The 14,558-nt window shown below is 40.1% G+C and overlaps 1 protein-coding gene across 4 annotated transcripts in view; it reads right to left on the bottom strand.

Moving 5' to 3' along the window:
- Positions 1-14,558, bottom strand: part of EPB41L1 (erythrocyte membrane protein band 4.1 like 1) — a 418,010-nt gene that overhangs the window by 61,218 nt on the left and 342,234 nt on the right. For all 4 annotated transcript variants that reach the window (XM_053715999.1, XM_053715997.1, XM_053715935.1 and 1 more), the window contains 2 exons: positions 14,087-14,413; positions 13,453-13,563 (listed from right to left, as the gene is read on the bottom strand). In XM_053715999.1, coding sequence (XP_053571974.1) covers positions 13,453-13,563; positions 14,087-14,413 — 438 coding nt within the window. The remainder of the gene's footprint in view (positions 1-13,452; positions 13,564-14,086; positions 14,414-14,558) is intronic.

The following is a 14,558-nucleotide window of genomic DNA, read 5'->3' as shown; positions in this document are numbered from 1 at the left end:
AAAAAAAATATATAACCAATAAAGAAAAAATGTGATAAAGCACTGGTCAGTAAAATGGCTTATGTGTTAAAGTATAGATGGATCAAGGGACATCAAACTTCTTAAAAGCAATTTATTACTCCAGTAAAATCACTCAGGATAAGGGAAAAATTGTAAAACACAAAGCCAACTGTAGAATCACCAAACACGGTGTTCACAGACAGCTGCAGAGTGTAAATTTCAAAGTCCCAACCCTCCTTGTGACATCAGAGTCCCAACAGTCCAATCAGATCCTTATCCTGAGTGATTTTACTGAAGTAATAAATTGCTTTTATGAAGTTTGATGTCCCTTGATCCATCTATACTTCAACACATGAGCTGTTTTACAGAGAGCTAAGATATAGCTCCCAAGAGTGTGAGTAGATACTTCCACCTCTTTTTTATATAATCTGTGTATACAGGACTTCACTATTTGTTGTTATTTCCTTTTCTTCCAAGGATTTTAACTTCTGGATTCCTGAAGATCACATTTCCTTCCAGTGCTTTATCACATTTTTTCTTTATTAAAAAAGACCTGTCTGATTGTCTTCATCACACAACATAGTGCTCTGCATTGACATCTTTACTTAAATGATACCTCTATTACAGCTTTGGTATAGTATCACAGGGAGCTTAGTAATATCATTTAATGTAATGGCATTTACCAAAAAGGAGGTTTCAGCATGTCCCAGCAGTGTTAGGTCACTAATAAAAATCAATTGCATGTGTAATAAATAGCAGCACTGATTGGTGGAGATAAACAATTTAAATGTTCATACCAAAATGATTTATTAAAGGGACATTAAACCCACATTTTTTCTTTCATGATTTAGAAAGAGCATGCCATTTTAAACAACTTTCTAATGTACTTATATTGTCTAATTTGCTTAAATTTGCTTAAATTGTGCAAAATGTAATTAATGCATCTTGTTTTTTTACTATTTTACTTTCTGAACATGCAGGTTTGAGGATTTTAATCTGGTCCCTTGATTAGCCAATTTATAATCAATATAATATTGCCAGAACCATTCAACATCTGAATTTTATACTAGCTATAAAATGCATTTTTATGTTCGAAGGGATAGCACATGAAACAGGAGATTACATTTGACTAATCGGTTAATAGGAAGCAACCACAAAGTTTCAATTGGAAGCCATCCTCCTATCCACATTCATATTTCTCTCAAGTTTGTACATTCATAAATGAAGAAGAGCAATTAAGCCAAAGGATCATGAACTGGAGAGCAAACCAAGATAAACAAAGAAAATTTTGCCCCACCTCAGTTAGGAGGGTTGTTTATTGCTATTACTAAGGACACGTAGAAAGAGATTGATTATAAAATATTTTTTGTGGCAGCACATTGAGTAGGAGGTTTTCCTTCATTAATGGGTCCATATAAAAAGAGCAAATTATTTTATGCAACTGAGAAGTATGGCTACTAGGACAAGGGTTCCCCATTATAAGGTGAAACAACTGAACAAACTCCCCCTGACAAGTGATAGTAAGCTTCAAGAGATTGAGGGTACTGTAGGAGCAAGAGTAAATGGGAAATTATGTCATGGAGAGGATGGAGAAAAGTGAATGAATGAGGGGGGAGGGCAGATATAGGCCAAAGGGAAGCACCATGGAATAGTCAAGATATTCATGCCTGCAGCTTCTAGTTGTTCAGTTTTAAAATCATAGAGATTTATAAAATCTTAAAATTGTAAAGTTATTATGAAGCTACAAGTCAATAAGATCAAAATAGACATCAGGTTGCATCGCCCACTAATCAAGGGTCACAAGGTGACAGCTGAGATAGTTCATTTACAGTTGTCTATTCCCAGAATGTGCACTGTAATTAGAGTGGCAAGCAATGATTAAGGCCAATACATCATCCTAAAAATGTCTTGGAAGACTTGTGGATGTCAAAGATCTCCTTCTAGTTGTCTCAAGTCATCTTAAGAGAGCAAAAAAACATGCGAGTCTCCAGGCACTGTAAAGTTCTAAAGGTGCATATTTATTGGAAACCAAAATAGAAAAAAGTGAATAAAAACAAAATGAACATAAAATAATAATGCTGGACTGTCTTACGCGTTTCGGCTACATACTAGCCTTATTCATAGACACGAGTGCTACGTTCGAGTAGTAGGGAATCCTATTGGTGCAGGAGACGATTCGCGTCACGGACCGGAAGCACCCGACAACGCTCAGCCACAGCGTGCAAACCTAACAGCACTACGGAGGCTGCAGAACGGTATACATACACGGATGACAAGTGGAGCACCGGACAATGACCTCTACGAGTGAGGAATCAGAGGTGCAGTGAGGAATTAGAGGCGGGGTTTTTCTAAGGCTCCCGGAGACAGGCTCAAGTAGCAAACGTGGTGAGTTATACACCACCCCAGTGTTTAAGCCGCATCCTTGTTATATATATATTTACCTGCCTACACCGCATATTCTGCTTCATCCATAATTCCGTACCCTTTTGCATTGTTTGCACGTTAAACATACAGCTTATACAGCCTGGACAGGATTTATTTCCCTCCCCATACACCATATACACCTTGAGCTGCACTAGGAAGAATTTACTCTTTGAATATTCAAGTCATCTTAAGTCAGAAGAAAGTCTTGACACTGTAGTAGGGTGTAATAGATTTTTAGATGGATGGAGAGCCACATGGTCATTACCAGCCTACTCTCCAGTCCGAATGATGAGTGACAGGTATCATAGTGTCATATATGCTTACCTGCTATCACAGTCCCTTTTAAGACAGCTTTGTCTGCTTCTGTCAATCAAGCTGTTTTGGGGCATAGTCTGCATATATTCTACTTCTGGAACTTACCTGCCTAATTAAATATTCATTCACCTGATTCTCTATTTAGCTATGCTCAGGTCTATTGTTCATTGCACTAGCTTTGAAGTTTGTTCCGGATATATAGGGGCATATTTATCAATGTGCAAGCTGACTATTTCCAGCGAGCCTTCAGGAGCTTGATAAATATGCCCCCTAGTGATGGTTTCCAGCGTGCCTTTTTAGGAGATATTCAAGTTTACAGCCTTACCAGACTACTAATGCTTGATTTCTACTAATTACAAATACCCATATATTTCCTGCTTTGTTTCCTGTGCACTTCAATTTTGCAAACTCTGAACTCAATCTAAATTACTAGTCTGTATTTTGCTGTGATCAATCTCTGATTGCCACATCTGAATCATACTCTGAAGTTTACAACTTTTCTCTGTTACAAGTTGGGATTTCTCAATATTTGCTGCAATTATATATAGTCAGAATTCAGCATATAGTTATTTCAGTTAACCAAACTGCTTTTCTATGACTCTCCAATTATTGCCACAACAGTATTTGATACTCTAACTTGCAACTTATCTATCACCAGAGCTACACTGCTTATATTACTCTGGTATCTGGTCCAACTTATATTGTGTACTGTGAACCCAGCATTACCACTTTACTTGGTAAAGCTATTTTATACATTCTGAATCCTACAACACATTTTACAATTTGCTTATTGTGAATACTGTCTCCTACCACATTCATATTGTAGTCTATGAATCTTTTGCTGTGCATGTCAAGATTACAGTAATGATCCCTGATGCACATTACTATCTGTTTCCTTTGAAGCCTGAATATGTTGCATAGATATTTGTTACACTTCATAAACCCTGCAATAACTCCAAAAAACAATAAATAACAGAATTTCAACTATCCACGTCCAGGATACTGTTCCCCAGATCAGGGGTCGGTGTCTACAATTTCCTACCACTGCCTGAGTTTCTGTCTCCTGAGCGGTTATTCACCAGAGCGTGATACATAGAAACATATATTTTTTATAGCAGATAAAAACCATGGGCCAAATAAGTCTGGCCAATATTTCCTAAAAGTATAAACTTATCTAGTTTGTGGGAAAGCCTTATGCTTATCTCAAGCATTCTTGAAGTCCCCCACAGTGTTTGTCATTTACAACTCTTGTAGAAATGTATTCCATGAATCAATCACCCTTTCTGTGAAGAAGTGCTTCCACAAATTACTCCTGAATCTACTACCCTTTATCTTGAGATCATGACCCCTTGTTCTTGATTTTTTCTTTTTATGAATATTACTCACAGCCCCAGTTTTACTAAGCCCCTTAATATATTTGAAAGTTACTATTATATCCCCTCTTTCCCTTCCCTCCTCTAAGCTATACATATTTAGGTAATTGAGCCTCTCCTGGCAATGCAACTCCAACTGAGAACCTTTAGTTGAAGACCCAAGACAGTGTCATTAGACTACAATTCAAGGAATGCAAGGATATATGAGGGAAATGTAGCAGATAACTGGAGTCTTATTGAGATTTGTCCCAATTCTTAACGAAACAGAGCTAAAGTGGTATAAACTTGAAAGATAGTTAGGGTACATAAATGGAGATGAAAAAGCAGTACAAGAAATGTCTACTAGATGGAGAGAGAAAGAATCTCAAATAATGAGCCTAGGATGTTTTTCAGAAAGGATATCAACACAGATAATGGGGCCTATCTATCAAGCTCCGAACTGAGCTTGACGGCCTGAAGACTCGCCAGAAACACAAGCTATGGAGCAGCGGTCAGACTGTAATTCTTACAGGCAAGAGTGTAAGATAAAAGTGCCATATAGAGTAAAAAAGGGGGACATATGTATGTAAAGACAATAGTAGTCATTCAGTTAGAGAATGCAGAACACCTCTGTGTCTGGCATGACCCTTGCAGTGCAGGTCAAGCAACAGAGAGGGGTCAGAGCTATGAAGATCTAAAAGAAAGAATAGGAAAGTGGAAAGGTGTTCTTCATGAAACAGCTTTCTTCAAACAGAAGTTTCAAAATCTCATATTTCATTTTGAAGAGATTGCTTTTTTTCCCAAGTGGCGCCTCGCTATTAAATCATTAATCTAGGTAAAGATCAGATAAACTATTTTAACATCTTATTTTTTTTTTTATATGGAATGGTAGTGCACGTGTATCCTCACTTGTGATAACTATGTTATGCGCAATTTAGACAGGGTGAAACTACATTTATTTAATTAGTTATACAGCCAACCAGAGGCATTATCACCCGAGCCTTTATAGCAAATGGTTCTCTAGGCTTCTTGTTGCCCAGAAGATTTAGACTTAGAGCATATTGTGAAACTGCACCTGGGCTGTTGTCTTACAAGCTATGTGTACTCACATACACGCACAGGATGTTGGATTTATACAGGCGGAGCATTCACTAATTTTATATCTATATTAGTGACCCCTCTGGCAGCAAGAGTAATTTCCCATGGATTAACAAGCAACTGTAGATAAAAAAGAGCCATGTTATCATAACCCTTGAGGAAATTAGCATAACATATTGCTGGTAAGTGAAATTTACTCTGATGAAATATCAGTTAAGAAACCATCCATTTGCATTTCATCATCGGTGAGTTTTAATTCCTATTCTCTGTTGTTTCATTTACATGATATAGCAAATATACAGCCTTTCTTTTACCTAAAATTCAAGATGTAGCAGAGTTGTTTGTGCAGCAGCACATTACAGCCCAAATAGACCAAATGGTGCATTTGAAATTTGCATCAAACCTGACTGATGATATGATACAATAAAGCATATAAATATATCACAAAATAACATAATTTATGCTTACCTGATAAATTCCTTTCTTCTGTTGTGTGATCAGTCCACGGGTCATCATTACTTCTGGGATATAACTCCTCCCCAACAGGAAATGCAAGAGGATTCACCCAGCAGAGCTGCATATAGCTCCTCCCCTCTACGTCACTCCCAGTCATTCGACCAAGAATCAACGAGAAAGGAGAAACCAAGGGTGAAGTGGTGACTGGAGTATAATTTAAAAAATATCTACCTGCCTTAAAAAACAGGGCGGGCCGTGGACTGATCACACAACAGAAGAAAGGAATTTATCAGGTAAGCATAAATTATGTTTTCTTCTGTTATGTGTGATCAGTCCACGGGTCATCATTACTTCTGGGATACCAATACCAAAGCAAAAGTACACGGATGACGGGAGGGATAGGCAGGCTCATTATACAGAAGGAACCACTGCCTGAAGAACCTTTCTCCCAAAAATAGCCTCTGAAGAAGCAAAAGTGTCAAATTTGTAAAATTTGGAAAAAGTATGAAGCGAAGACCAAGTTGCAGCCTTGCAAATCTGTTCAACAGAGGCCTCATTCTTAAAGGCCCAAGTGGAAGCCACAGCTCTAGTAGAATGAGCTGTAATTCTTTCAGGAGGCTGCTGTCCAGCAGTCTCATAGGCTAAACTAATTATGCTACGAAGCCAGAAGGAGAGAGAGGTAGCCGAAGCCTTATGACCTCTCCTCTGACCAGAGTACACGACAAACAGGGAAGACGTTTGTCGAAAATCCTTAGTTGCCTGCAAGTAGAACTTGAGGGCACGAACTACATCCAGATTGTGTAGAAGACGTTCCTTCTTTGAAGAAGGATTCGGGCACAGGGAAGGAACCACGATCTCTTGATTGATGTTCCTGTTAGTGACTACCTTAGGTAAGAACCCAGGTTTAGTACGCAGAACTACCTCATCTGAATGAAAAATCAAATAAGGACAATCACAATGTAAAGCTGATAACTCAGAGACTCTCCGAGCCGAAGAAATAGCCATTAAAAATAACACTTTCCAAGATAACAACTTTATATCAATGGAATGAAGGGGTTCAAACGGAACTCCTTGTAGAACGTTAAGAACAAGGTTTAAACTCCATGGCGGAGCAACAGTTTTAAACACAGGCTTGATTCTAGCTAAAGCCTGACAAAAGGCCTGGACGTCTGGATTTTCTGACAGACGCCTGTGCAACAAGATGGACAGAGCTGAGATCTGTCCCTTTAATGAACTAGCCGATAAACCCTTTTCTAAACCTTCTTGTAGAAAAGACAATATCCTAGGAATCCTAACCTTACTCCAGGAGTAACCTTTGGATTCGCACCAGTATAGGTATTTACGCCATATCTTATGGTAAATCCTTCTGGTAACAGGCTTCCTAGCCTGTATCAGAGTATCAATAACCGACTCAGAAAAACCACGTTTTGATAAAATCAAGCGTTCAATTTCCAAGCAGTCAGCTTCAGAGAAGTTAGATTTTGATGTTTGAATGGACCCTGTATCAGAAGGTCCTGTCTTAGAGGTAGAGACCAAGGTGGACAGGATGACATGTCCACTAGATCTGCATACCAAGTCCTGCGTGGCCATGCAGGCGCTATTAGAATCACTGATGCTCTCTCCTGTTTGATTTTGGCAATCAATCGAGGAAGCAGCGGGAAGGGTGGAAACACATAAGCCATCCCGAAGTTCCAAGGTGCTGTCAAAGCATCTATCAGAACCGCTCCCGGATCCCTGGATCTGGACCCGTAGCGAGGAAGTTTGGCGTTCTGGCGAGACGCCATGAGATCTATCTCTGGTTTGCCCCAACGTCGAAGTATTTGGGCAAAGACCTCCGGATGAAGTTCCCACTCCCCCGGATGAAAAGTCTGGCGACTTAAGAAATCCGCCTCCCAGTTCTCCACTCCCGGGATGTGGATTGCTGACAGGTGGCAAGAGTGAAACTCTGCCCAGCGAATTATCTTTGATACTTCCATCATTGCTAGGGAGCTTCTTGTCCCTCCTTGATGGTTGATGTAAGCTACAGTCGTGATGTTGTCCGACTGAAACCTGATGAGCCCCCGAGTTTTTAACTGGGGCCAGCCAGAAGGGCATTGAGAACTGCTCTCAATTCCAGAATGTTTATTGGTAGGAGACTTTCCTCCTGATTCCATTGTCCCTGAGCCTTCAGAGAATTCCAGACAGCGCCCCAACCTAGAAGGCTGGCGTCTGTTGTTACAATTGTCCAGTCCGGCCTGCTGAATGGCATCCCCCTGGACAGATGTGGCCGAGAAAGCCACCATAGAAGAGAGTTTCTGGTCTCTTGATCCAGATTCAGAGTAGGGGACAAGTCTGAGTAATCCCCATTCCACTGACTCAGCATGCACAATTGCAGCGGTCTGAGATGTAGACGTGCAAAGGGTACTATGTCCATTGCTGCTACCATTAAGCCGATCACCTCCATGCATTGAGCTACTGACGGGAGTTGAATGGAATGAAGGACACGGCATGCATTTAGAAGCTTTGTTAATCTGTCTTCTGTCAGATAAATCTTCATTTCTACAGAATCTATAAGAGTCCCCAAGAATGGAACTCTTGTGAGAGGAAAGAGAGAACTCTTCTTTTCGTTCACTTTCCATCCATGCGACCTTAGAAATGCCAGAACTAACTCTGTATGAGACTTGGCAGTTTGAAAGCTTGAAGCTTGTATCAGAATGTCGTCTAGGTACGGAGCTACCGAAATTCCTCGCGGTCTTAGTACCGCCAGAAGGGCACCCAGAACCTTTGTGAAGATTCTTGGAGCCGTAGCCAATCCGAATGGAAGAGCTACAAACTGGTAATGCCTGTCTAAGAAGGCAAACCTTAGATACCGGTAATGATCTTTGTGAATCGGTATGTGAAGGTAAGCATCCTTTAAATCCACTGTGGTCATGTACTGACCCTTTTGGATCATGGGCAAGATTGTCCGAATAGTTTCCATTTTGAACGATGGAACTCTTAGGAATTTGTTTAGGATCTTTAAATCCAAGATTGGCCTGAAAGTTCCCTCTTTTTTGGGAACCACAAACAGGTTTGAGTAAAACCCTTGTCCTTGTTCCGACCGCGGAACCGGATGGATCACTCCCATTAATAACAGATCTTGTACACAGCGTAGAAACGCTTCTTTCTTTATCTGGTTTGTTGACAACCTTGACAGATGAAATCTCCCTCTTGGGGGAGAGAATTTGAAGTCTAGAAGGTATCCCTGAGATATGATCTCTAGCGCCCAGGGATCCTGAACATCTCTTGCCCAAGCCTGGGCGAAGAGAGAGAGTCTGCCCCCCACTAGATCCGGTCCCGGATCGGGGGCCCTCGATTCATGCTGTCTTAGGGGCAGCAGCAGGTTTCCTGGTCTGCTTGCCCTTGTTCCAGGACTGGTTAGGTTTCCAGCCTTGTCTGTAACGAGCAACGGCTCCTTCCTGTTTTGGTGCAGTGGAAGTTGGTGCTGCTCCTGCTTTGAAATTCCGAAAGGGACGAAAATTAGACTGTCTAGCCTTAGCTTTGGCTTTGTCTTGAGGCAGGGCGTGGCCCTTACCTCCTGTAATGTCAGCGATAATTTCTTTCAAACCGGGCCCAAATAAAGTTTGCCCTTTGAAAGGTATATTAAGTAATTTGGACTTAGAAGTTACATCAGCTGACCAGGATTTTAGCCACAGCGCCCTACGTGCCTGAATGGCGAATCCTGAGTTCTTAGCCGTAAGTTTGGTTAAATGTACTACGGCCTCCGAAATGAATGAATTAGCTAGTTTAAGGACTCTAAGCCTGTCCGTAATGTCGTCCAGCGTAGCTGAACTAAGGTTCTCTTCCAGAGACTCCATCCAAAATGCTGCCGCAGCCGTAATCGGCGCGATGCATGCAAGGGGTTGCAATATAAAACCTTGTTGAACAAACATTTTCTTAAGGTAACCCTCTAATTTTTTATCCATTGGATCTGAAAAAGCACAGCTATCCTCCACCGGGATAGTGGTACGCTTAGCTAAAGTAGAAACTGCTCCCTCCACCTTAGGGACCGTTTGCCATAAGTCCCGTGTGGTGGCGTCTATTGGAAACATCTTTCTAAATATTGGAGGGGGTGAGAACGGCACACCGGGTCTATCCCACTCCTTAGTAACAATTTCAGTTAGTCTCTTAGGTATAGGAAAAACGTCAGTACTCGCCGGTACCGCAAAGTATTTATCCAACCTACACAATTTCTCTGGTATTGCAACAGTGTTACAATCATTAAGAGCCGCTAAAACCTCCCCTAGTAATACACGGAGGTTCTCCAATTTAAATTTAAAATTTGAAATATCTGAATCCAATCTGTTTGGATCAGAACCGTCACCCACAGAATGAAGCTCTCCGTCCTCATGCTCTGCAAGCTGTGACGCAGTATCAGACATGGCTCTAGTATTATCAGCGCACTCTGTTCTCACCCCAGAGTGATCACGCTTGCCCCTTAGTTCTGGTAATTTAGCCAAAACTTCAGTCATAACAGTAGCCATATCTTGTAATGTTATCTGTAATGGCCGCCCAGATGTACTAGGCGTCACAATATCACGCACCTCCCGGGCGGGAGATGCAGGTACTGACACGTGAGGCGAGTTAGTCGGCATAACTCTCCCCTCGCTGTTTGGTGAAATTTGTTCAATTTGTACAGATTGGCTTTTATTTAAAGTAGCATCAATACAGTTAGTACATAAATTTCTATTGGGCTCCACCTTGGCATTGGAACAAATGACACAGGTATCTTCCTCTGAATCAGACATGTTTAACACACTAGCAAATAAACTTGCAACTTGGTTACAATCTTATTTAACAAAAACGTACTGTGCCTCAAAGAAGCACTAAACGATTAAATGACAGTTGAAATAATGAACTGAAAAACTGTTATAGCATCAATCCTTGAAAACAACACAACTTTTAGCAAAGGTTTGTTCCCATTAGTAAAGTAACAATAATTAAATTTGAAACGTAAAAATTACAGAGCAACGTTTTTAATCACAGTCAATATATAAGTCTCACAGCTCTGCTGAGAGAATCTACCTCCCTTCAAAGAAGTTTGAAGACCCCTGAGTTCTGTTAGAGATGAACCGGATCATGCAGGAAATACAAGAGTAACTGACTGGAAATTTTTGATGCGTAGCAAAGAGCGCCAAAAACGGCCCCCTCCCCCTCACACACAGCAGTGAGAGAGAAACGAAACTGTCACAATTAAAACAAGCAACTGCCAAGTGGAAAAATAATGCCCAAACATTTATTCACTCAGTACCTCAGAAAATGCAAACGATTCTACATTCCAGCAAAAACGTTTAACATAATAAATACCTATTAAAAGGTTTAATGTACTTTTTACAGAGTAATTCCAGTGAAGTACCATCCCCGGAATACTGAAGTGTAGAGTATACATACATGTTATTATAACGGTATGGCAGGATTTTCTCATCAATTCCATTCAGAAAATAAAAACTGCTACATACCTCAATGCAGATTCATCTGCCCGCTGTCCCCTGATCTGAAGCTTTTACCTCCCTCAGATGGCCGAGAAACAGCAATATGATCTTAACTACTCCGGTTAAAATCATAGTAAAAACTCTGGTAGATTCTTCTTCAAACTCTGCCAGAGAGGCAATAACACGCTCCGGTGCTATTGTAAAATAACAAACTTTTGATTGAAGTTATAAAAACTAAGTATAATCACCATAGTCCTCTCACACATCCTATCTAGTCGTTGGGTGCAAGAGAATGACTGGGAGTGACGTAGAGGGGAGGAGCTATATGCAGCTCTGCTGGGTGAATCCTCTTGCATTTCCTGTTGGGGAGGAGTTATATCCCAGAAGTAATGATGACCCGTGGACTGATCACACATAACAGAAGAAATAGCATTATAATAACACTGTTGTTGGCCCAATGATCTAAATCTTTACTCTTGTTTTGTATGTGAAGGAGAGACACTTGTACTTGTTTCTATGACACCAAAATGGTTATTGTTTAAAAAGATATATAACGTAGTTACTACCCATTCCCCAGCTTTGCACAACCAACATTGTTATATTAATATACTTTATAACCTTTAAACCTCTAACTTTCTGCCTGTTTCTAAGCCACTAAAGGCAGCCTCTTATCACATGCTTTTTTATTAGCTTTTCACAACAGGGGAGTGCTAGTTCATGTGAGCCATATACATAACATTGTGCTCACGTCCGTGGGTTGTGTCAGACACTGCACTAATTGGATAAATTGCAAGTCAATAAATAATAAATATAAAGTCATTTGATCAGGGCTTAGATACAAGGTAATCACAGAGGTAGAAAGTGTATTATTATAACTGTGTTGGTTATGCAAATCTGGGGAATGGGTAATAAAGGGATTATGTAACTTTTTAAACAATAAATATTTTTGAGTTTACTGTCCCTTTAACAGATCATAGTATTTTTATGTAATAAAATTAAGAGATTTTCCAAGGTAATGTGTGATTTCTCTCTAATTTAAATTATTACAGTGATGCATGAACGTTCTAATGTGAATATTAGAGAGTACAAGTGAATCTCTCATGTCACCGTAATTAATAAACATGGATACGATAGCTATCACAAGTGAGGAGTGCAAATTACAGCACAAATGTGATACCACTCCAAATTCTGAAAATGAAGTCATGAAATAAAAACTAATACATTAATAATCTAGAATACCTCTGTTGATAGTACTGAAATTGAGAATTTTGGCTAAAATTTACTTTAAAAAAATGCTTTATAGCTGGTTCCCCCATCCATTCCTCTAGTAGCAGCGTTTTTAAAGTTAAAATTTGTATCTAGTGGTTCTGCTAATCTGAAGATGACCACTTGTCTACATTTATTTGCTTTAGCATACTCCCTTAACATACAGACCAAAAAGAACTGAGATGGGCAGTTGCGTCAATGGAAAAATTAAAAAAGGATGTTTTTTTGTTTTTTTTTATTTTAGTAGCAGATGCATGAGCCCATTGCACAAGCAAAAGTGCTGATTGTTAGGTAGATATAGAGCTTACTTACCAATCAGCACTTAAGTAAGCACAGAGATCTGCATCATGCACCTGCAAGCCATGCCTATTTCAGCATTAAGAACAAGGCTAAACAGCCTTTTAATTAACACTGCTTTGTAGTCGCTTATTCTCTGTAGTATGCTGGGCATGCAGAGAAATTGTATGTCCCTATAGGTAAAATCGGTATACATTTAAACTGAATAATACATGTATGTTTGAGTACAACTGCTGTATTAATACTCACTGGCTGATCTATTTATTCAGAGCAGGCGTATATTTAGTTTTCAGAAAACAAAAGGTTGCACAACACCCTCTTTAAAATGTAACAGAAAAATAATTTGAGTAGAACTTCCTTTTAAACAAGATAGTTTATGATGGTTACTATTCTTATACCAAGTGATGCAATATCTTCTTAATCAAAGCATTGGCTGCATAAACAATTCATCATCACCGTTTTTACTTAGTTTCAAAACTGTGAAAAAAAACTGTTTGTGTAATCTGAATTTTCTATTACTCATTCGACCAAAAATACATCCAATATTTATAGAATCTACTAGCAGATAAGGTAACGAGTCATTGACTGGCTTGAAAGTGTCATCTCTCCTTTTTTACAAAAGAGGCTCACTTCTGTGATCTGCACAATACTTATTGAGTCGGTTGGGCAACGTGTGACAGTGATTGGCTAAACCTGCTGAGCACATTTGAAAACGAAAATCTAACATGTCATTATAGAGTTTAGACATTTTATTAAGGTGGCATAGCAGAGAAGCTTTTGAGTGGGAAAAATACCTGAACGGTTTGCAGTGTGGAGATCTGTGTGTGTATGAAGCCAGTTGTTTCTGTCCGACTATATGTGTTTACAGAATTCATTATCTCCTTTTCAGCATTTTGTGGGCATGGCTAGGAAAGAAGAAAAAATCAGAGTTAACAAGGAAGAAGTGGAACCAGTGTCTATAACAAATATGGCAGGTAGGCTTAAAATAGAGGAGGCAAAGGGTCTGGAATAAGGAGCACAAGCATACTGCTAGGAGACACATAGAATATGTTTAATGCTATACATGACCGTCAATACAACTTGACAAAAGGACTAAACACAGTGATGATATCACGTTACAATACAAACGACTTTATGCATAGAACGTAAACAAATATGAAAAACATGCACAGGTCATGAACATGCAGATGATACTACTGGGGCTGATAAATAAGCATGCAATAACACATCATGGGTTGTTAGTGGCAAGCCATGCCACCCACTGCAGTTACCACAGATGATGAATGAACAAAGCGACAAGCAATTGAAAATGGAAGTGTTTAGCCATGCGACCCATTTCATTTCCAATGCACCGGTCATTCTCTTGATGCTGAATATAATGAAAAGAATGGGTGGTTATGGAGAGGTCCCCATGCTGTTCCCCTGTACCTCTACTTGTTTCTCCTCCTCTTTATCTTTGTCATATGGTAGCTCTGGATGGGCTGTCGTGGGGTTGTTTTCTTGAGTGCTTCCTGACCCATCACCTTGGTCTCTGTGCAGCTCAGGCAAGCTGCGAGTGAAGTCTTCAAACCCTACATTGGAGTGGTAGTCTCCAATGACGGTGAAGTCTACTTCTGCTTCCAGGCTTGATGTTGAGCTGACGGTAATGCTGGAGCACTTCCTTTCGATGCTAAGGTTATTGTCCTTCAGGAGACCGGCACTCTGCTCCTCCTCACCTGGCCCCCGAATTTCCTCTGCTTCCCTGCTGCTCACTCTCTAGGGGTTGGAAAAAGCCATGGATGGAAAGGGGTGTGGTGATGCGGACTGGATAATTTAGGTACTTTTGAAACTTTGGGCATTAGTTTGAAACTTTGGGCACCGTCTGAGCAATGGTAACCCTCACATAAGCACCCTTAGAACC

The sequence above is a fragment of the Bombina bombina genome, chromosome 1 (assembly GCF_027579735.1).
Source record: "Bombina bombina isolate aBomBom1 chromosome 1, aBomBom1.pri, whole genome shotgun sequence".
NCBI classification, from domain to species: domain Eukaryota; kingdom Metazoa; phylum Chordata; class Amphibia; order Anura; family Bombinatoridae; genus Bombina; species Bombina bombina.
This window is presented reverse-complemented; position numbering and strand designations above follow the sequence as displayed.